General features: G+C 43.7%; 1 protein-coding gene across 2 annotated transcripts; it reads left to right on the plus strand.

Moving 5' to 3' along the window:
• Positions 1-177: 177 nt before the first annotated feature.
• On the plus strand, positions 178-23,237 carry NCOA5 (nuclear receptor coactivator 5). 2 transcript variants are annotated; one of them, XM_024217551.3, is made up of 10 exons: positions 178-298; positions 5,754-5,940; positions 6,501-6,608; positions 10,871-10,937; positions 14,643-14,984; positions 15,250-15,365; positions 15,815-15,941; positions 17,786-17,985; positions 19,014-19,337; positions 21,055-23,237. In XM_024217551.3, exons 2-10 carry the CDS (start codon positions 5,778-5,780, stop codon positions 21,717-21,719), a joined length of 2,112 nt encoding a protein of 703 aa, XP_024073319.2. In that variant the 5' UTR covers positions 178-298; positions 5,754-5,777; the 3' UTR covers positions 21,720-23,237. The 2 variants fall into 2 exon arrangements, with proteins under 2 accessions (XP_024073319.2, XP_024073320.2); XM_024217552.2 differs by lacking the exons at positions 5,754-5,940; positions 6,501-6,608 and having other exon boundaries at positions 214-298.
• Positions 23,238-23,455: the final 218 nt, after the last annotated feature.

The raw sequence follows: 23,455 nt of genomic DNA on the forward strand, positions 1-23,455 counted from the left end.
CGGGGCTCGCCCGAAGGCCAGGGGTTGCCGCGTTGCATGCTGGGATCCTGAGCGGGTTGCCATTTCATTGCTGCCCCCACGACGTTGCCTCTGCTGTCATGGCGGAAGCGGCACGTGACTGTCTCTGGGGCCTGCCGTAAATCGCGGGGCTGTCGCAGCGCCACGCCCCCCCTTCCGGCACGGCAGCGCAGCGCCTCGCCGTGCGGTCCAGTGGCGGTTGGGCGGGTCGGTTGGCGCCTTTGTCCTCGCGGCGGAGCTGAGCGGCGGCCTGAGGCGGAGAGCGGGCTCCGGAGCAGCGGTAAGTGCAGGGGGTGGGGAGAGGGGCCGGGCCGGGGCCGGGGCCGGGGCCTCCGCTCCCTCCGGGCCTGGCGAAGGCCCGGCCGCCGCCTTGGGCTGCCGCCTCTCACAGCGTGCCGGGGCGGCGCCACTCGGGCTGGGGGGCGGCTCGCCAGGCTGCCGCCGTGTCCGGCCGCCGCTCGCGAGCGGCCCAAGCCGGGCTGGGCCTGGCGGCCAGCGGCGACTTGCCGGAGGTCTCCGGGCCGCGAAGGCCGCGAAGGCCGCGCCGCGGGGCCTGTGAGCGCGAAGGAACCCACGCCGGCCGCGCCCATCCCCGCGGCGCCGGGCTCTGCTCAGGGAGCCGCGTGGCGGGGGCGCACGTGCCGGGGCGGAGGCGGCTCGAGCTCGGCGAGAAGCAGGTTCCGAACTTCGCCCAGTGGAGGCTCGTGCGCTCGAGGGGAGCGGGCGGGCTCGGAGTCCTGGCCTGGTGCGCGCGAGGAGAGCAGAGCAGAGCCCTTGCACCGCTCGCATGCTGCCCTGGAAGATGCTAGCGGATGAGACTTCGTTATAAGCACGTGTGACTATTTGAATAAAAGTCTGTATTTAAAAATAAACTTTGGGGGAAATGTGTTAATTTTTCTTGACTTCCTGCACTGCTAATTTCCCCTCCTCCCCCCAGCTGATGTAAAACTGGTCAGTTGTGGTCAAGCTTTTTACACACACCGATTTATCGTGGTCTTTGAACTTCGCTAAACATTTGGGTAATGTTTCAGGATCAATATGCTGAATCTTGTAATCAAATGTATTTGCTCCTGGAGCCCCTCGTGGACAGGGGCAGGTTTAGTAGCAAATAGGGAAACTTTTTCTAACAAATAAAAAGTGTCCAATTAATTGCTGTGGAATTTTTTTTGACTTTAAAAAAGGTTTCTAGTTCTTTTACCTTGGGAGGGGGAAAGACTTCCATATGCAAACTGAATGTGATTAGTATCATGAATTCTTCCTGGAGGTGTGGTTTTCAGTTGTTTAGGATTGAGTTAATTTAACGCAATTGGAAAAACACCTTTTTTCCCATCAAGATGTGGCCTTAGCATGCAAAAGGTAGCTCCATTACCTCTGCTCCTCAGAGCTTTGCAAAGCAGCATGAATTTAATACACTTTTGGTCAGATTCACTGAAATGTCAAGTGAAAATGTCAAGTTTGTGTCTTACACTGTGCTGCTTGGAAAAGCCATGAGCAGGAGCACAGCCAAAGACACTGGCATTATTCACAGGTGAGGAGGGCACCAAAAAGGGTGTAGGAAGGGATAGACTGTGGCTGTGTCTACCCTAGAGACCTTACAGTGGCACAACTGTATTGCTGCAGCTGCGCCGCTGTACGGTCTCCTGTGTAGCCTCTCTATGCGGACGGGAGAGTGTCTCCCGCCAACATAGAGCTGTTTACACCAGCACTTCTGTCGGTGCAACTTACATTGGGCAGGGGTCTGTTGTTTTTACATCCCTGAGGGGCATAAGTTTTACTGATAAAAATGCTAGTGTAGACCTTCTCCCCAATCCCTGCAGCAGCCAGGAGGCTTTGGATAGGAGATCCCTCCCAATGGTTAATTGGATGGAACTTCAGATTTAAGATCCCTACTAGCATAAGCCTCATACAAAACGTGGAGCCCCTAGCAAGGTCTGGGGGTGGCACTTCATTAGCAAATACAGAACTCTTTTCCCACATTTGTGACAGTTAAAAAGATGATGAAGGATGAGCTGGACTTCTTGCCATGGCATTAGCCTGCCCTGAGGCCACAATCACTATTAGCTAGAGGTAGCCATGAAAGTTATGGTCCTGTAGCCAGTTGGTGTCTAGTAATTTTTTGTAGCCGTGCTTTTACAAACTTACATATGTTATTTCAGTGATATAGAATATGGTATCATATCCAACTTTCTCCTCTGTCACTAGGCCAAAAAGTGTGAAGGTGCTTGTGAAATGCGAAACCCTTAGTTTTGTACACAGATTGGAGAGATTTGCCATTTCTAACATTTTACTGCTTTCTGTCTAAAGGCAGGGGCAAAAAAAAAGGGGGGGGGGGAAGTGGGGAAGGTAGGGTGTGTTTACTCATCCCACCAGTAGAACAGAAACAGCTGAGTACAGTGCTCTAGGAGAGTGAAATTCTCCCATTCAGCGTTCTTCCCACCTGCTCTTTTCCTTCTCCTTTGGCTTGTCTGACCCAAAGCCACCTGTCTGGAGGAAGAGCTGCTTTTCCTAGGGTAGAATCAAATTCCTGCTATTTACTTTCTGCCAGTACATCATAGACAAGTTTCCACTCTCTAGCAGAGGATTGGGTTCAGTGCATTGCCACTCTGAGATTTATTTTTTTTAAGCTTTCTTTTCAAGTGACCTGTGCTTGTGCCCCCTATCAACACTTGGACTCCTTCCTTAGCCTCCCTTAGTTGGATTCTTAGAAGGAAGCTGAATGGGGAAATCATTCATTTTCCTGAAGCAGTATCCCTGTAGCTGGGACATGACTCTGATGGTCTCAATATTAAGAAACTGACCTTACCCATGTCTTCAACCAAGAAGAGAAGATAGTCTCTCATTCAAACCCTATACTAACTACTTTTTAAAGTAGAGTTTAACATATGGGACATGCAGATTTCAAAGGTTACCTGAAAAAGGAAGTGTGTGTCCTTTTTTTGCTGCTTTATGATGTTGAAAGAACAGGCTTTTTCATCCTAAAGATTTTCTACGTGATTTTTATATTAGAAATCAAGATCTTTTCCAGCCCGCTTTTGCTGTAGGACTATGGACACCTGGAGATTAGTAGGGTTATGACATCTCAAGAGACTAAAACTTGGACAGTTGAGTAGGGGGAAAGGATTTTTACTTTGACTATTTAAAACTCTTGTTTTACACCTGTTTGTTTAAAATTCCTGAAAACAGTTTCAGGAAAAACTCATTAAATATTCACACCACCTACCTCTTCAACTGATGAGTGTCAACACTCAGCTAGTCTTCCTGTAAAGACAGGGTGCACAAGATGTGGTATTTCTGATATTGAAGGTAAATAAACAAGCCTTTCAGGCATTCTTTATACATTATAAAGAAGCAAAAATTGACACAAGCACATCTTTTCCCTTTGCAGTTCACTTTTAAATGTGTAAGTGAAACAAATATTGTTACTAGCCTTTCAAACTTACTATGAACATAGATGCGAATGACCTTCAGAAAAGCTCCCTTGATATTACAAATTCTGGAGTGGTTTTGTGACAGAGAATGCCACATTTTCTTTTCTGGCACAATTATGTGGCACTAAAAAAACCAGTGCAAACCCATTTTATCTTTTAAGGAGTCTAACTTGCTTATCCAGAGGCTAGTCTTAAAAGAAAACTACACTGATTATAATTAGGATTTGTGGTTGTGGGACTAGTCAAACTATGACTCATAACTAAGTATAAAAGGATTTTATTGGTGTGTTCAAAATTATTTTCCCAAGTAATTTCTTAATTTTCACCCCTCCCACCCCCAAAATAAACTCCCACCCCAGCAAAACCCCCACTCTTCACTCCTGGGGGTGAACTCTCCGTGTGGGAGATGATTAAAATCCCTCTATTAAACAACTTCCTATGTGCAGAGACTAACGTTTAGTGTCTTTAAGCCTATTCTGAATTTTTTGCGTTAGGGTTTTACTGATTTTTTTTTTTTTAACCTAAAGCTTTAAACCCTGCCTATACGTTAGCTGTGATGGTTTCAGTATCTCTTAGAATGAGAGTTTAATGCCAGAAGGGACCACCAGATCATGTAGTCTGACCTTCTGTATATCACAGGCCTCCAACACCACCCAGCACCCCCACCAGGCTGGATAAAATTCAACAATTTTATTTAAAAATAAAAAAAAAATCTGATTTTATTTAAATTGGATTTTTAAGTTTGTGATAATAAATTTTTCTTTTAAAAAAATAAACTTGTTTCAAATGAAATCTGAAATAATACAGTATGTTAGGGCCTAAACTACTTATACTCTCTTAAAACATTTAAATAAAAAATAAATATGTGGAATCTATGAGCAGCTATCAAAAACTTGGAGTTAAAAGCTGCTTTTTTTTATATAAAGAGAGAATCGGGGGAAAAACTTAACTTTTGTGGTCAAGGTTTATAAATATGGCACAATAGGTTATACTGTATTAAGGGCTTGTTTTGTTTACTAACATACATTTTATATGCTGTTTTGTGCGTTTAATTAAATTCCAGTTATTCTAATACACCCGGACATAAATTATGTGCAAAAAGTTAATTATCTAGTAAATAAACAATATATCACCATTTTCTAACATACTAAAAATGTACAATTAAGATTAAGAAAATAATAAGCTTAATAATTGCTTAAATGTCTGTTGTTATAGTATACCCACCTAGGTAGTAGGAAGGTATATAGAATCTAATGTAAAGGTTCTTTTAGTTGTAAATCAACATATTTTAATGATTATACCAACCAATGCAAGTGCACTTTTCTTTAGAAAATAACTCAAGTACAAATGGAAAAGTTCATTAAAATTGAGCTTTCCACTTGATTTAAATTAATCCACTCTGACCCACACGAAACCCCAAAACCAAAATTAGGCCAATGTATCACAGTCCCAAGGAGATGTTGCTGGTATCTCTAGATTTGTCTACAGTAAAGAATGTTTATAAAATTCTACTGTAGATATTACTGGTGGAGATGAATAAGTGGGGAGTCTTTGTACACTAGGGAATTTTTAGTCCCGGCTTCAGTAGTAGATGATTTCTTGCTGGGGAAGCAGATTGGGACACAGGAAATGAACCTCAGTGTTGGTATGAATGGGAGATCAGATTTTCACTTATTAGATCATTCTACTTTATGTATTTTGGTTAAGTGATTCAATTACTGTCAATTCAAAATATTTTTTTAATTAATTCACTGTAGATTTTTGAAAATCTTCTTTCATTCATGCCAGTGCTGTTATATTTGTCTCATTTTACACTGCTACTGTCAAGATGTCTGTTTCCTGTTTGTTTTGTCTATTTAATTAGTATTTTTTACCAATGTACTGAATTCTTAGATGCTGCAGTGGTGGGCCCTGTAGAGAAGCCTAAGATAGTTATTCACTAATTAGATTTACTGATTAGGATGTTCCTATATAAAATTACTGTTTTCTTTAAATATTCCTTAGTTTGGAATTGAACTAATGAAAAAATATCCTTAGAGGGATCAATCATGGATTTAAAATTAAGAGTTTAGGCCAGTAATTTCCTTTTAGCAGGACAGGAACATCAAACCCAACACGACGTAAGATACAGTTTTCTGCCAAACTTCCAAATCATCTGTGTAAGGATTTCTCTTGAATGCAGCTTGCTTAAGGCAGACCCTATTGGCCTCTAGTCTGCAAACATGTTAACTTTAACCTTGTTCCAATGTAATTGTAATTGTCGTGGATGTGAAATGATATGCATGGCCATTTCTCTTTTTTGCGAAGAGTTGCATTTGGAAAGAAAACAAAATGGCTCGAGGACGCACGAGCAATAGCATCAAACAGAGCGACTTCACTAACAGCACCAATCCACAGGATTTAGAGAGAAGACTTTTTGTCGGCAATTTGCCCACAGACCACATGACCCGTGAAGAAATGGAAGAGATATTTTCAAAATATGGCAAAATCAGGGGTTAGTATTTTATTTTGTTATGGCTGGGAAATCATAGTCAGAAACTTAATTTTCATGCCACATCTGATGATAATGAGAAGGGTGACAGTGAAAAAAGTGACCTTTAGTGACATTTCTTTATCTGCATTTTCCCTGAAAACTAACTTCCTTTAGTACAACTGAAGCCTAAGGCATGTTAGAGCTATGGCAGTTTCTCTTTTATTCTTTTGGGTTTGCAGTATGGGACTATACCAAACAAGTCTATACTTTCTAGGGCTCTCGTATTCTCTTAATTGGATCTTGGTCACTTTAGTGCCTTTTGATCACTGTCTTGTCAGAAGAAGTTGGGCTGTTATATAGCATTTCATAATCGCCTTAGCAACATTATTTTCCATTTTTTGTAAATTCTCCTTCGTTTTGGTCCTGGTTAACTTATTTGAGTGTTCCTATTAAGCTTGGATAGATGTTCTTGGGTAAAGTCCCTTTGCTTGTTCAGCCCTGTGGGGTTTATATAATGGCCTGCATGTGGTAGTACTGTCCCTTAGTTGTAACTGGTCTTGCCCTGCTATTAATTTTTCCAGCCCTCAGCATGTTCCATGGCTATGGGTTCGTGCAGTATGAACGTCTAGAAGACGTCCAGGCCGCTCTGGACGGTGAGAAGGGTCGCCTTTTTAAAGGGTATAGATTAGGTAAGGAAAACTGCTCCATGCTACTCGTACTGATGCCAGCATGCATTTGGGTAGAAAGAAGGCTTTTTCTTTTAAAGATCTATGGAAAGACCATTGTGTGAAACCTGCCTTGAATATTAATCTAAATTTGTATTAGGCACTGTATATTTTTTGAGTTTTGTTCTAGTCTTGTGTGTGGTACAGCAATTACTCTGCTCCCTCTTGATATTTTGATCTTTCTCCAAATTTATTTTTATATTTTAGTATTTAAATAGCACTATAAGCATATGTAAAGCACATCATAACAAGTAGTTGGTGCTAAACCAAAAAATCTCGAGTGTTCACTGGCCCTTACTGAACTTCATTTTTTAAATCCTTTGTTATTGTATGTTAGACCTCATCTTGATAGATAAAGGGAATTGATCACATAACTAAAAGTTAGTGTGGTTGCTTAGGTGAAAGTGATCATGACTTGATTATATTTATGTGCAAACAGAATAAATTAATATAAATATGAAGCATTTTGGTACTTTACAAAGACCAGTTTCACAAAGCAGAAAACAATTTAATCAAGTCAACTGGAGAGAGAATTTAAACAGAAAAATGTGAATTAAAATTGATGAAGGAAGCAAGAGAATACAAGGAGAAATCTATGGCCCGCAGAGTTAAGGACAGTAAGGAGGAGTTGAAGTATATTAGGAATGAAAGGAACCCTGACAGTGGTATTGGTCCATTTCTAAATGGAAATGGTAGAATTGTCAGTTATGCAAAAAAGACAGTTCAATGTTCAATAAATATTTCTGTTCTGTATTTGGGGGGGAAAAGCCAGATGTAATCATATCATATGGTAATAAAGAAATACTTTCCATTGTAGCTAGTAGCTGCTGTTTAACATCCTCCTTAAGGTTAGATGCTTTTGAATCAGGGGATATGGATAACTTGCATGGCTGAGGAGCTCTTTGGACCATTAATGTTGATTTTTTTTTTTTTTTTTTTTTTTGATGTCTTGGAAAACTAGAGAGGTTCCAGAAGACTGGAAGAAAGATAATGCTGTGCCAATATTTAAAAAGGGTAATTGGGATGACCAGACTAATTATAAACTTGTCAGCTGAGACTGATCCAGGCAAAATAATGGAACAGTTGATACAACATTTGAATATACCAAATTAAAGGAGGGCAATCCAATTAATGCCAGTCAGCATGAATTTATGGAAGATAGATCTTGTCAAACTAGTTTGATATTTTTTGATTAGTTTACAAGTTTGGTTGATAAATGCAGTAGTATTTATGTAATAAACTTCTGAAAGACGTTTGACTTGGTTCCGCACAGCAATTCTAGTAAGAAACTAGAACAATATTAATTCAACATGGTACACATTAAATGAATTAAAAACTGGGTAACCGATAGTTAGGCCTCAAAACATAATTGTAAATGGGGCATGATGGTTGAGTGGATGTGTTTTATAGTGGTGTCCCACAGGTATAGGTTCTAGGCCCTATGCTATTTAATATTTATATCAGTGATCTGGAATAAAATATAAAATCATTATTGATAGTTTGTGTCATCTGCAAAAATGTGGGGAGTGGAATAATTGAGGATAGGTCACTGATATGGAGTGATCTGGATTGCTTAGTAAACTGGGCACAAGCAAACAATGTGTTTCAATACAGCCAAATGTAAGGTCTTAGAGGAACAAAAATTAAGGCTGTACTTACAAGGATGGGGGTCTCTATCCTGGGAAGCAATGACTCTGTAAAAGACTTGGGGGGCAATGGATAATCAGATGAACATGAGCTCCCGGTGTGATGCTGTGGCTAAAAGGGCTAATGCAGTGTTGAGGGAAATATTGTGTAGGAGTTAGGAAGTTAATATTATCTCTATATCCAGCACTGGTGTGACCAGTACTGGAATACTGTGTACAGTTCTGGTGTCCACAATTCAGATGATGGAGAAGGTTTAGAGAAGAGCCAGGAGAATGATGAAAGGCTTGGAAAACATGCCTTTTGGTAAGGCCCAAGGAACTCAGTCTAATTAGCTTAAAGAGAAGGTCAAGGGGTGATCATCGCACTCTGTAAATACACCCACATGGGGAACAGAAATTTGATAGAGGGCTCTTCAGTCTGGCAGACAAAGGTATAACAAGATCATTGGCTGGAAGATGAAACTAGACAAATTCAGACTAGAAATAAGGTGCAAATTTTTAACAGTGAGAGTAATTAACCATTGTGACAACTTACCAAAGGTTGTGGTGGATTCTTCGTCACTGTACATTTTTAAATCAAGATACATTTTAGAAAAACCTGCTATGCTGTAGTGCAACCACAGCTATTGTATTTGAAAGCAGAAATTAAGTCAAGAACATCCTATGGCCTGTGTTGTGCATAAGGTCAGACTAGATGATCACAACGGTTCCTTCTGGCCTTAATATCTATGAAAATCTTCCAAAACACAAGATTTTAATTTTTTTCAAAAGGTGTTTTGTAAATGTTAAATATTTAATCTGTAAATGCTGATGGCACCAAATAAAGTTTTTCTGAAAAATGGACAGTTTTCAAGAGAGAAGAATCCTTTAAATGTATGTCCAGTTTGAAGACACAAAATCTTAAACTAAGGAAGCAGATAGTGTTGCACTTAAAGGGTTACATTTGGTAAAAGAATATCCTGCAGTGAAAAGTCAAAATGCAGTGAAAACAGGACTGCGTTAGTTGTACATTTTCTGTGTGCTAAAGTCAAATGTCATGAACACATAGGGACCTCTTAAAAGAAAGCAAATAATTTAACCCCATTTTTGCATTGCACTAAAATACTTTTACAAATACACTGAAACTCCTTTAATTGTCTCCCTGATAAATAGATCTGTTCAGAGAATAAATGTCCAGCATACCTAAAGGTAAATACGGTAGAAAGTTGCCACGTTAAATAGACAAAACACCCATCCATTTCTTAAACTAATGTATCTATCTCAAATAATATCCTGTGAATTTTTATGCCACTTGTTTCTTGGGTTACCACTACTTAATGCACAAATGGTATTTGCCTTTTCATTCACTGTCAAAAGAGAGAACACATCCTTTCTTGTTTAGAGTAAGAATGAAGATTGAAACTAGCATCTTTGTTTTAATTTTAACTAAAATTCAGCATGAAAAGCTTGGGAAATGAAGGTAGATAGTAAAGCCACCATGTTTCTGCTTACAGAACTCTACATGCCTTGTTTTTGTTTTTTTTCCAAATGCAGGAAAATTGAAAGCTATACATTATTTAAATACCTACTCATTACTGTTATTTACACTGTTAAATCCTCAAACAAGTGGTACATGTAGCATTTAGGTGATTTTCTTTTTTTAAAGGTTCTCATGACTGAGAACAAAACGTCCTAAACCAACCATTACTCTGGAGTGGTTTTGTTCTTGTCCACATTCAGATAATAACCTCATCATCTCTCTGCTACCATGGATGTTTTCATCATTTCTCTCCAGACTAATATTATCAGCCGTTTCGGCTGAACTTGTGTTCTTGAATTGGTTACAGCCTTGTGGCTCCCTAGTTCTCTTGTGTGTTCCAATCTGAACACTTCAAGGAACATTTTCTGTGCAGTTACTCAGACATTAACAATTTTCAAATGTCTGATCTGTTGCATTTATTTGCATCACATTGACTTGATGGTGTTATGACTGCATGAAGTTCACTTCATGGGGTAGTTTTTACTTCAAGTCCCTTGGATCCTTCTGCCTGAGAGGTGGAGATTGTGCAATTTGATGTCACAACAGTCCCTTGGAAGTCAATTGAACTTGTTTTTGAGAGCCCTTGGGTTCTTTTCCAGAAGGATGACAGCATCCTCCATCGAACAGGACTGGCTTTGAATTTTGAGATGAAGTGTACTAGCCAACAGCTTTCCATTCACGAAGGATTGTCTGACTCTTTACTTTTTCTCCTGGAATCCATGGAGCTGCATGCTGTTGGTCCACAGACTACAGGAGAAAGAGGTGGTGTTCTCTTATGGGACAAGGAGTCTGGACATGGGTCTAAACATGATAAAGGGATAGAATTTCATACAAACTGTCCACTTCTTTTAGCTGGAAATCACAGTAATCCATGACCAACCCGTTGCATTGTACTATCTTAATTTTAATAAAAATAATTAAAGTGACAATGCCTCTTGGCTGAATGGATTTCCTTGCACCATATGGCTGTCTTTGAACTTTTATTGCTTTAATTTAAAATGTGCTGACGATCTCTCTTTTGTTCCATAGCATTGAACAGATGGGTTGATTATTCTTTTCAGATATTAATAAAGCAGCGGAAAGAAGAAATATGAATAAGGCTTCATCAAGGTCCAGCCCATCACGAAGGTAAAGTACCTGGAAGCAGTGAGTTATACTAGGAAGGTTAGGCTTTAGGGTATGAGCCCTCCTTCCTCTGCTAAATGTCTAGTTTTCTTCCCTCACCACCACCTCCCCAACAGAATGGAGACACTCAAGTGAACAGTTAGAATGTGTCCATCCCTTCCATGTGCGAAGGGCCTCGCTGGTTCTAACAGCTCAGGAGGCACAAGGGAAACCTTGTGTTTGCTGCTGTGACTACAACTGGATGCTGCATTTTGCAGCATAGGTTGTGTGAAATTTGTTGGGGAACGACTGCTGTTTGTTCCTGACTCTTAAGTGTCAGGGAAACAAGGCGTCTATAGAGAATACAATGGGTATATAGCATTCGCCATGCTATGCAACAGAGAATATCAGCACTTTACATCTTCTGATGTCGAAGGCTTCCAGTGCTGACATGAGCCTGGAAAATGATTATGCAGACAACGCACACTACAGGGAGAGAACTTCCCTTTCTGCATGTGCACTTGTATCATACCGTCATCCTTCTCTGTACAGTTACATTGGGGATACTGGGCATCTGCCTACTTTTCCCACGCATCCCTCCCCCAATAAATAGGCCCAATGTGTACAGTCCCTGTGTGTCACTCTTCTTGTGCAGTCACACAGCAGATTGAGAAGAGACACATGAATTAACTACATTGCAGGAGGAGACTCCTGAATAATATCCATGTTTTACTATGGATTGTGGGTGAACACTGCAGTAACATTCTGACGCAGTATGTTCTTCTCTGGCTATACTACAGAGCTGTGTACACATAGGGAGAAATGTCAATGTTAGTACTGAGAACTGTATGAACGCTACATGTAACCAGTCTCAAGCATCCATGTTTCACAGCTACACTGCAAATTGTATCGTGTCTGTGTCAGTAGATATTCCATGTTCCTGTACATAGATACAGTGGGCCACAGCTGGCTACTGTTTATGGCTATGTCCAGTTACAGGGGTGTCCCGGCAGATACTGTGTGTCCCTGTTAGTGTTGACCACACTCAATCACAATCTTCAGTTACACTAGAGATCTTGGGTGAATACGTTCCTTCCTGGACCTCATAGAAGGCGTAAGAAGTGTATGGGGTTTCCCATGTAAATCCTGAATGTCTGGGGATACAGAATGCAGACATATACTGTAAATTTGCTGCATTTATACTACAGAGCACAAGTGGATTTATAGAGCCCACTGCCACTTGGCGTCGGGCAACATTGCAGGAGCATGCAAGTGCAGGCCGCTGCCTCTGGGCATTGGGCAATGCTACAGGAGCATGTGAGAGCAGAGGCCGAAATCACTGGGCATCAGGGTACGGGTGATGCCAAAGCAGCGTGTGCGAGCACAAGCCAATGCCGTTGGGCATTGGGGTTCAAGCGATGGCGCAGGAGCATACACGAACACAGGCCGATGCCACTGGGCATTGGGGTTCGGGCAATGGTTCAGGAGCGCGTGCAAGCACAAGGCCGATGCCACTGGGCATTGGGGTTCGGGCAATGGTTCAGGAGCGCGTGCAAGCACAAGGCCGATGCCGCTGGGCATTGGGGTTCGGACGACGGCACAGTAGCGCCAGCAGATTTGCGGAGGCTGATGCTATGGGCATCAGGCAACGCCGCAGGAGCGCGAGCGGAGGCTGATGCCACAGCAGTGCAAGCAGATTTGCAGAGGCCAATGCCTTGGGCATCAGGTGAGCAGGAGTGTTTGAGCAAGCAGCAGCTGATGCTATGTGTGAGTGTTTGCATCACCGAGGGCAAACAGCTGTTGTGCATCCTTGTTCACGATGTCTCACTCCAGATAATGGATGGATGTGGCCTGTATACCTGTTTAGGTAAACAGAGTGGGAATTAATACCATATGCAATTACATTGCAGTCTTGGGTGGTTGTATTGTATTCTACCCTATGGCTTACAGCAGGATATGGGATACTCTGTATCCCTGTGTCTGACTGTACTGTAAATTCCAGGTGGATGCAGTGGTATCTGCTCTGGTTTCACTGCAGATTACAGATGAGAATACAGGATGTATTTCCTCTAGTTATACTGCAGAATGAGTGGGGAATACTGTGTGTATCCCTAATCTAGTGTGTGATTACACTACACATTGTTGGTGAGGATATGCTTTATATCCTGTCTGTATAAAGTGTAAAGCAGGAGGGGAAACTGTTTCCCTGATATTGAGGATGGTTACACTATAGATCATGTTCAAATATGGTGCATCTTCTCGTATATCACAGGGAGACTGCATCCCTGGTGCAGATACATTCTGATCACTGGAAAACACTGTATATATTGCCTGTGGGTAAAACAATAGTTCATGTTACAGGATACACACTGTATCTGGCTTATAAAGAAAGACCACAGGGAATACTGTGTATCCCTTGGATGCAAATGGTCAAAGTTATTACATGGAATCCACATAACTTTCTCACTGCTCAGAGAAGAGGGGCATAGGAAAGTAACCATCAGCTGGGTTTGGTAGGTATCTATCAACTTGGTATTGAAGCCTGAACCTCTAGCTGGCTAATCATGATACTCACTCTCCAACTGATTCCGAAATGAAATTGTCAGCAATGTAGAACTTACGGGAGGGACTTGCCTTCGTCTTGCTGTGAAAGAAACGATAGTAATGAATAGCATGTTCCGTACTTCCTTCAGGAGCTAGGCTAGTTAGCCAAGGGGAATTTAGCAATTGGAAGTGTTGGTTAAAAATCTCAATAAAATACTTCCTTTCAAGTGTTTTTCTTCTCACAGTTGTAAGTGTCCTGCAGATGTTAGCCATGTGAGAGTACATACTGCTCTGCTTGAAGCTCAGCACTTCCATTCCTAAGGCGTGCTATATGTTTATGGCTTAGAGTGGATTGAAGGCTATGCTAGATCTGGAAAACAGAGCATTATTTGGAAAACAAATTCTGTTTTGGAAAAAAGAAGCATGCAGTCTTTCACCTCTCTTTCTGTGTACTTCTGACTGAAGATGGCATGCTGCTGTACTACAATTAAAAGCCTGAGTGAGAGGAGACATTCAGGTACCATTGGGAATCATGATCCTGCTGTTGATACAGACCTGGCTCGGTTAGTACTGTCCTAACATGGGGCATCATGCAGTCACACTGATTTCCTTCAGGGAACATCTCATCACTGTACAGAATTCAGCCATATGGTCTTCATGATCACAACACACATTTTCATAAACGTGACAATATTGATGTAATTGTTTCAGGGATTCTGCTCTCCTTTTTCAATTCAATGAATTAAAACGGTCCCTTTGACATTTAACTACAGTGTCCTAGTGGATGGGAGGACATGACACCTGGGGTTCTGTGTACCAGTTGTCTGAAAAACAAATGTTTTGCTTGAAAATTCCTCACTGGCTGTGATGCCTGACATCTTTGAGTGATGGTTTCTTAGCTGCCTGCCTTTGTCTTGCACAAACATCCTGCACTTCTAGTGGTGGTCCAAATAGGGTGTTTTCTGGAGCTTGCTGGGCTGTGCAAGGCATTTGAATAAGAAACCTTTTCAAAATGCCTTGACACAACCCTTTGGACCTGTCTCGCTGCCTTTGTTTTGATGGGGAATAGGAGGGGAGGATTCCGCTGCTGAGCGAAAGGTTTCTGTGGCCACCCCAGGTAAGAGGTCTAGGGCTGACAGTGCTCGTGCTTTTTGTCTAATGGCATTTCCCTGGTACTTTCCTCAGAGAGCCATATGCGTATGGGGATGGCCGAGATGCGAGACGTGATCGCTCCCCTATTCGGGGGAGCCCACGAAGAGAGCCAAGGGATGGTAGAAATGGCAGAGATTCCAGAGACGCTCGAGATATTCGAGGTAGAGATGTACGTGATCCCAGAGATGCTAGAGACCACCGGGACCCTAGAGATCTGCGAGAGCCCCGGGACATCAGAGATCCTAGAGATCTGCGAGAGCCCCGGGACATCAGGGACCCTAGAGACTTACGGGACATTCGAGACCTGCGTGACCCACGGGATCCTGTGTATGATCGATATCGGGATGTGAGGGAGCCACGGGACCCTGTGTACAGGTATCTTATACTACTGGATTGGAGCTCTAGTGATTTGCTGCCTCTCTTGTGGTGATGGTACTAAATTGGGGCCTGTTGGTCCTCATACAGATTGTGGTAGTTTGGCCATCTGGAGGATAGCCAGGTACGTATTTTAATGATTAACCTGGAAGAGTGTTCGCGTGCATTACGTTGGGAAAAGTTGGGGTTGCATGAGGGGATGATGTTGGTGCCTGGAATTTTCACGTCTGAACATACAACAGGCTGTGAATCGTTTGCTTTGCAGAAGAGATGATGCTTATGACCGTTTCCTTCGCCTGGAAGACTATTACCGGAGGAAGGATGACCCTTATTATGATCGTTACAGAGACCACTTTGACAGAGCCCCTTTGAGTGCAGAAGGTCAGTTTTCTTCTCCTCCCTGCCCCACCCCTCCAATACAATTTTTTTAAACAAGTATAGTGTTGTTATAGGCAGGTTTTCATATTCTACCACCTGAAGATGGTGGAAGGTTGCATCCAGCCCTGAAATGAGTAGTGCAGCAGATCTACCTCTGAAATGGTGGATTGCTGTGGGGGTTGGGCAGGCTGGCAGGGATAGCTCAGTGGTTTGAGCATTGGCCAGCTAAACCCAGGGTTGTGAGTTCAGTCCTTCAGGGGGCCACTTAGGGATCCTGGGCAAAATCAGTACTTGGTCCTGCTAGTGAAGGCAGGGGGCTGGACTTGATGACCTTTCAGGGTCCCTTCCAGCTCTATAAGATAGGTATATCTCCATATATTTATTTATTTAACTCTGAGCGGTTAGATTGACATTATTCACTTCCTCCATTTCCATGGCTGGCTTTCTTTCAGAGCGTCTGAAACGCGAGGAGCGACACAGGGAGGAGCTATACCGGCAGTACTTTGAGGAAATCAAGAGGCGCTTTGATTCAGAGAGGCCTGTGGACTGTTCTGTGATAGTGGTTAATAAGCAGACAAAGTAAGAAGCTAGTTGCTGTGACCAGTTGTGAGCCTCTGAATAGAGGGACGCTATTTGCTTTGGAATGAAAATTACCCTGGATTTTCAGGGCAGTTTCCATTGTAGCTGCTATTCGGGAGAGTAGCTTTTGAGCATTTAAGAGTGTTGCAATCAGTTTCTTTAATTCCTTTGACAGCAGATATTCTATTTTTGTTGGAGTGGGAAAAACTAAGTATTTTGGCCTTGAAAATCTATTACTCTGGGTTTCCCACACACACTTCCTGTAACAGTCTGGTACTTCATTGATACAGGGCTACCTGAAATGGCCTGTGGTTACTCTTCTCTTCATTATTAATTGAATTATTAATTATTGATTAAAAATTAGCACTATGCAGTAGCAATAAGGGCACACATTAAATGGATTTAAAACTGGCTGACAGATCCCCAAAAGTATTTGTCAGTGGGTAACCATAATCAAATGGGGCTGTTTCTAGTGGGGGTCTGAAGGCAGCCGTAGTAGGCCTGATGCTAGTTGACATTTTCGTTAATGATCTGGAAGTAAATATAAAATTTCTGCAGATTATGGAAAGATTGGCAGAACGGTAAGTAATGATGGCAGAGCAGACTGCATCACTTGGTAAGCCGGGGGCTTGTTTTAAAGATGTGTTTTAATACAGCCAAATGTGAGGCATACACACAGGAACAAAGAATACAGGCCATACCTACAGACTGCATCCTGACTCTAGGTGGGCTAATGGACAAACAACCCAGCATGCGCTCCCGGTGTGTCTCAGAGCTAGTGCCAACCTTTGGTTGTATAAACGGGAGTAGTGAACTGGGAGGGGATGGGACCTCTGTGTACAGCATTGGTGGGACTGATGCTGGCTACTGCGTCCAGCTCTGGTGTCCATATCGTCAGAAAGACGTTGAAAAATTAGAGAGGGAGCAGAAGAGAGTGACAGAAATGATTCGAGGGCTAGAGATAATGCCTTACAATGAAAGACTAAAAGAGCTGGATCTGTGTAGCTTATCAAAAAGAAGTGTGAGAGGTATCTTGATTACTGAGTACTAAAGGGCAGAACAAAAGCCAGTGGCTGGAAGTTGAAGCCAGACTAATTCAAATTGGAAATAAGGCGCAAATTGTTAACGGGGTGATTAACCGTGGGAACAAACTCCCAAGGGAAATGGTGGATTCTCCATCTCTTGATGTTTTCAAGACTGGATGCCTTTCTTGAAGATGCTTTAGTTGTATACAAGTTATTGGGCTCAGAACAGGGGGAACTGAGTGAAATTCTCTAGCCTGTGATGTACAGGATGTCAGACTAAGATGTTCTAATGGTCTCTCCTGGCCTTAAAATGTATGAATCTGAAGGGCTGAGACGGGATTGTAAATCTTGGGTTCTGAAGCATTTGTGTTCTTTTCTATAGCTTGTTGATCAATGGTTCATGCTAAATTAGTTGTGTAGTCATGCTTTTAGCTCAAAAGAAGTGACTAAGGGAAGATCTACAAAACCAGCCCTCTTTTGAACAATCCAGACAGGCAGATTCCAATTCCTCTCTGATCAGTAATCGACCCATACTCCCTATTTTTGGTGCATGCAGACGTCAACAGGCTTCCAATTCCTGGTGTCCAAAGACACTGAATGTATCTGGACCCGGTATCTGCTCTTCTGGAGGCTGCTGGGCCCTCTGCTCTCTAGGCCTTGTGCACATACAGAAGTTGCATCATCAGTTTAACTTAAATTCAGTTTTGAACAGAGTTAAACTGATGCAAAAAATGAGCCTGGAGGTGATGGAAGTGAACACACGAGGGTTTCTGTACATTGCTGGCATATTATAACGTGCACTGCCTTTGTTTTGTGTAGGGAGTATGCCGAGTCAGTGGGGCGGAAGGTGCGGGATCTGGGCATGGTGGTGGATCTGATCTTCCTCAACACAGAAATGTCACTGACTCAGGCCCTGGAGGACGTGGGCAGAGGAGGGTCTCCTTTTGCCATTGTCATCACCCAGCAGCACCAAGTTCACCGCTCCTGCACCGTTAACATCATGTTTGGCACACCACAAGGTACAGAGGCCACAATGGTCTGCTGGTTCAGATCACTCTGAAGTGCTAGAAGCACTTCCAGTGCTGCCTCAGAGATTCTTCTCTCAAGCAGAAAACCACACAAGACAGAACACTTCCTTGCTGTGACATAAATAGCTATTAATGACTGAATGCCTGTATGAAACAATGTTGAAGTGAACCCAGATTTCCCACTGTGAGGGAAAAGACCAGCATGGCTCCGTGCTCTGTCTGCAAATCCCAGTATTTCTGGTGTGAAGCTCTGGGCAGCTTTTCTTTAGATGCTGAAGTCCTTCTCTGCAAGTATTATTCAGAGTGTGCGCCAATTCTTAGATCTATGCCCTGGTCCATTCACCTTTCTTCTTGTGAGACAGAATGAATGGCCACAACCTCCTTAAAGGTGCCCCCAAAGGAAACAGTCGGGCTTGTGCTCTGTTGTTTTATGATGTATCATGTGGCTCAAAAGACTTTTTTTTTTTTTTTTTGCTGCTTATTGCTCCAGTACTGCTGCTGATCAGAGCTTTGCCTGGAATCAGCAGAGTGAAATTCACAAGTGTGGCTTTTCCCACTGTTTCTATTAGAACCTGTGGCAGCAAGGAAGTTGAGAAGAATCAGGTGAGTGATATTCTGCTGTTTGGGAAAGCTCTGAGCAGCAGCAGAAGAGAGGCAGGTACTGGGGCTATTCAGGCGAGCTAGGGGCGAAGTAGCAGAGATCGTCCCCTGGTAGTGGTTAGGTGTATTTGTATGCAATGTAAGGAAGAGAGCTGCTTTCTTCCTACCAATAGGGGAGTTTTGAGGAAGATCATCTTATGTATCAAACACCTAAACGGGCTAATATGAAAGGTGTTACCCTGGTTGAGAACCACTTCTGTAGTTAGTGGTGCTGGAAAATGTTCCAAGCCCAAGCTTGGATATAAGAGTTGCTCCTGCCTGTTCACTCTGATCTGCTGATCCAGGTCAGCAGAAGGAGCACCTAATATTTGCACTTACTATCAGTGGGGTCCAAATAGTTAAAGCCTCTCTTTGTGCAGAACATCGCAACATGCCCCAAGCTGATGCCATGGTGCTTGTGGCAAGGAATTATGAACGCTACAAGACAGAGACCCGAGAGAAGGAGCGTGAAGAAATAGCCAGACAGGCTGCCAAGATGGCAGATGAAGCAATTCTGCAGGAACGCGAACGCCCACCACCCATAGAGGAAGGTGTCAGAGGGGGCCATCCGCCAGGAATCCAGACTCTCTTGAACCTGCTGGCAGACAACCGCTATCTAACTGCTGAAGAGACCGATAAAATCATCAATTACCTGAGAGACCGGAAGGAACGACTACTTAGAGGAAGTACTGACTCTCTGCAGGGTAAGTTATCTGTCACGTTCACTCCAATGCTATGTACCTTAACAGGCCTTTGAGGCAGAGATGTCTGTTAGTCCATGTCTACGCTACCAGACTTTGCTGGTTCAACTGTTGGTTGGACGGGGGGTGAAGGTGTGATTTCTGAAGGACAGCTACGCCAGCAGAAACCTCTAATGTGGGCACAGTTACACTGGCAAAACTGCGCTGTTCCCTGTGTAACTTGTTTTGCTTGTGGGAGGTGGCTTTACGACAGTGGCAGAAAGCACAGCTTTGATGGTACAGCTGCGCCCACATGAGGAGTGCATTGCCAGTATGACATGCCAGCTCTCCCTTAGCAGTAGAATGCTCTCGGCATAGACATAGCCTTAGAGCAGTTGTTCCCAAACGGGGGTTCGTGAACCCCTGGGGGTTCATGAAATGTTACAGGGGGTTCTCAGGGAAAAATTCCCTAATGGCGGACAGAGCTGTCCCTAGGAACCCCGGGCAGCAAGGGACCAGCAGCCCGGAGCCCCTGGACTTCCAAGAGCTAAGCAGATCAAAGCAAGCCTATCTATTACACTGAGATTTAAACTTCAAGACTCCTTGTAAGAAATGGAAAGGGAGGTGGATATTTTTTGCTGTTTTAAAAATTTAATAGGCAGCTAGTGGTGTTTTTAAAATTATTATGAAGAACAAGTTTAAGCTTTGTTGTAATGTGCGGCGTTTGCCTGGACTGCTCAAGCCCCGAATGCTTGTGTAGGAGGAACTCCTTGAGTCGGCTTCTTAAATATCTTCATGCTGTTTCACATCTGATACTCCTTGATGAAACATAGGAGCCTTGTTTTATAACAGGCTTATTCAAAGTGATACAAGCTACGAAAGTGAGATCTTGGAAGAATGTTGCCATTTTCATAATGTAATAAAAATACTGTAATGATAAATAATAATTAATAAGTGTGTAATAATGTCATAAAAACAAATTTTATATTTCCAAGATCACTGCTTTTATAATTTATACTCAGGTAAAGGAGAAAATACCTGGAAATCTTCATTTTTAGGAGGGGGTTCGTGAGACTTGACATTTTATTGAAAGGGGTTCACAGGTTGTTAAAGTTTGGGAACTACTGCCTTAGAGTATTGAGGCTGTCCTGATCATTCAGGGCTCTCCCTGGGGTGTTAGATTCTCTGTGAGATTGCAGGGATACACCAACTGAATAGACTTGTCATGTGAATGGAGATGGTTCTGTAAGTGACATGGCCTGTGTTCTGCTTCCATCCCACTCACCCAGAGTAGTTCAGTCCCACCCGTTTAGAGGAAAGGGCAGTAGTTGACTTGCGTGGCTTGGTAACTATACCCCTCGGGGCTCCTTTAGGATGCCTGTGTGACGAAGTGGGACTGTTCTTAATGTTTCCCCTAATACTGTGTGGGTGCCTCAGTTTCCCCTATGCATTCCCCTGTGCATTTCTTAAGGCTCTAGGTGGTGGGATAAAGGCCAGTGTGCATAAATCACCGACCCTCTGAGACAGAGGGCTGGTGATTTATGCACACTGGAGGGTCAGTGATTTATGCACACTGGCCTTTATCCCACCACCTAGAGGCTTAAGAAATGCACAGGGGAATGCATAGGGGAAACTGAGGCACCCACACAGTATTAGGGGAAACATTAAGAACAGTCCCGCTTCATCACAGCCTGTTCAGATGGGCCTGCAGAGAATTCACCATTTTCTTTTCTCTTTCCAGCTCCATTGTCAAGACAGTCTCTTGGGGCGCCTTCGGGATCGTCTATGACCAGCCAGGCCAGCCTTCCAAGCTCTCAAACTCATCAGAGCACTCAGCCCCTGGTCTCTGCCACCTCTGCTACAGTGTCTTCCACTAATCCCCAACAGGAGCTGCAGGCAAAAATCCTCAGCCTCTTCAACAGTGGGGCTGCGGCTGCAGCGGCTGCAGCTGCTGTAGCAAACAGCAGCTCTGCAGCTTCCACAGCCGCTTCAGGTGGCACTCAGAACCAAAACTATGCGAATGTAGCCAGCAATCAAGCTCGGGCAGTGCAGCTCAGTGCTGCAAGCTTAAACCAGTCTCAGCAGAGAACACAGGTCCCTGGTCCACAGCTTCCTGCCCTCCCAGGCTCCACAAGGAACACCGGCCCAAGACCTGGAGCATCTCAGCCAGCCCAGGTACATTATGGTCAGCACCAAAATCGTCTGCCTACCCCTAGCAACATAGCTGTTCAAAGGCCCGTATCCTCTTCGGGTATCAACTTTGATAACCCCAGTGTGCAGAAAGCCTTGGACACCCTAATCCAGAGTGGCCCTGCGCTCTCCCATCTGGTGAGCCAGACAGTGGCCCAGGGGCGAGCAGGACCCCCAGCCCCGCAACCCATGGGCTCCTACCAGCGACACTATTAACATCTAGCTGCAGAGCCAATTTCCCTTCCCTTCGCCATTATCATACTCGTAGCTGTTTTGAGTCTTTGGTCCTAGACCCAGGGCAAATGCCCTTGAAGATGCATGTCCTCTCCCTCTCTGGGTCCTTTGCTGTCCCTAGGCCACTTCTGCCTCCGCAGTGGCTAGAGCACTCACTCCAGTAGGATTGCTGTTGAGTGTGTTGCTAGTGCCCCTCTTCCCCTTGGTTTGGGTTAGCTGTCTTTGGAGACAAGAGCTCTGCTCTGTCAGTGACAAAGGAGTTCAGAAGCTTCTGTGGGTAGTTGAATTTTGGCCTCGATGGAAGTTGCTGCTATTCCAGCCCACCTGCGTTTCCTGCTCTTGGTGGTTGCCACTACAAGTAATGTTTGCACAGCATGTTACACCATGCCTGCAGTCTGTAGTCAAGTCTGGAGAGAATTTCACAAGGAGCTTATCAGAACAAAGTGGCTTCTTGAACTGGGTTTGTCTGAGACTGATTCCCCTCCCCCTTACAAGCATCTCTTGCAGGGGTGTGAACTCTAGGATGGTTCTGGGTTGGGTGGCTAGTGGTTAGACCTTCCTCAGAGGTTGGGTGGGCAGTATTTGTGTGTGGTTTAAAAAAAACAAACCATATGAGCCAGATATGGGGAGAGCTCCCTGGTGGTGCTGCAGCAGCTAAACTCAGGGAGCATGAGCAAGACTTGACCCCCCAGGTAAAGCTGGGCAGTGAGTGCAGTGTGGAACTCCCACAGCAGGGACTAAGGCTTCCTGGCTTAGTGAGGCCAGCAAGGATCTGCTTGCCATACCCAGGAGTGAGGAGCTTTCCAGCTTTTGTTCTGGGTACAGTGGCAAATCCAAACACCAAAACTTCCTACTCAGGCCAGGATAGGGAACTAAAAGACTCTGTCAATTCTCCTGGACTCAGCAGCCAAGTTTACAAGCAGTTTATTACATGTGACACAAGTTTTTGTTTGGTTTGGGGCAGTTGACTACTGTAACTTTATCAACAGCCCAACCACAGAAGCCCTAGTCTGTGTGCAGCTCCCCCTCCCAGAATTGGGTACAGCAGACTCCCTGGTGGGGGGTGGGGTCTCTACGCCCTGCTGGAGCTTTGCAGACTCCATTTTATTGCTGGTTAGGTTGGGTTCTGTCGCAGGTCGGGGAGGCAGTGCTGAGAGGGCTCCTATGTTTTTTATAAGTTTCCAAACATTTTAGTAGCAGCACTGGATGCTTTTGTGGAAAATCAGGCGGAGATTCCTGATCCCAGTTTTTAACCAGTGATGTGTGTTGTTAGGGCATGTGGCTTCTCTGGCTAGATCATATCTAGTGCAAAAGGGAATGCATAGCCTCTTTAAAGCCTCTGGGGCTTCCTGGGGGAGGGCAGGAAGAAACTGTTTAGAAAACAAAGTTCCTGGAGCAGCAACTCTCTCTGTCCTGAATGGTTTGTGTTCTGGAGCGTTTTTCTTTCTGTGCTGTTAACAAGAGGACATTACTTTTTAATAAAATTGGCAGGAAAAAATATGATGTTGCGTGTTTGACACTAACCAGCTTGAGCATTAACTTGAAATAGATCTTCCCTAGGAGTTGCCAGTGGTCTGTTTCCTCAGTTAACCTGCTTTATGGCTTGTCTACATGGGGAATTCACAGGGAAGCTAGTGAGGGTGTAGACTGAAAACCAATAGCTATTCCTCACTTGTTCTCAGGTGGATGATCTTATTCTGCACTGAGTGCCTTTCTGT

Source organism: Terrapene carolina, unplaced genomic scaffold (genome assembly GCF_002925995.2).
Source record: "Terrapene carolina triunguis isolate 2854851 unplaced genomic scaffold, T_m_triunguis-2.0 Scaffold130, whole genome shotgun sequence".
NCBI classification, from domain to species: domain Eukaryota; kingdom Metazoa; phylum Chordata; order Testudines; family Emydidae; genus Terrapene; species Terrapene triunguis.

Excerpts from the sequence above, each read along its gene's own strand:
- NCOA5 (XM_024217551.3), top strand. The coding sequence starts at position 5,778 with ATGGCTCGAGGACGCACGAGCAATAGCATCAAACAGAGCGACTTCACT. Across the intron at positions 14,985-15,249 it reads CCACGGGACCCTGTGTACAG|AAGAGATGATGCTTATGACC; the intron begins GTATCTTATACT and ends TTTGCTTTGCAG. Across the intron at positions 17,986-19,013 it reads CATGTTTGGCACACCACAAG|AACATCGCAACATGCCCCAA; the intron begins GTACAGAGGCCA and ends CTCTTTGTGCAG.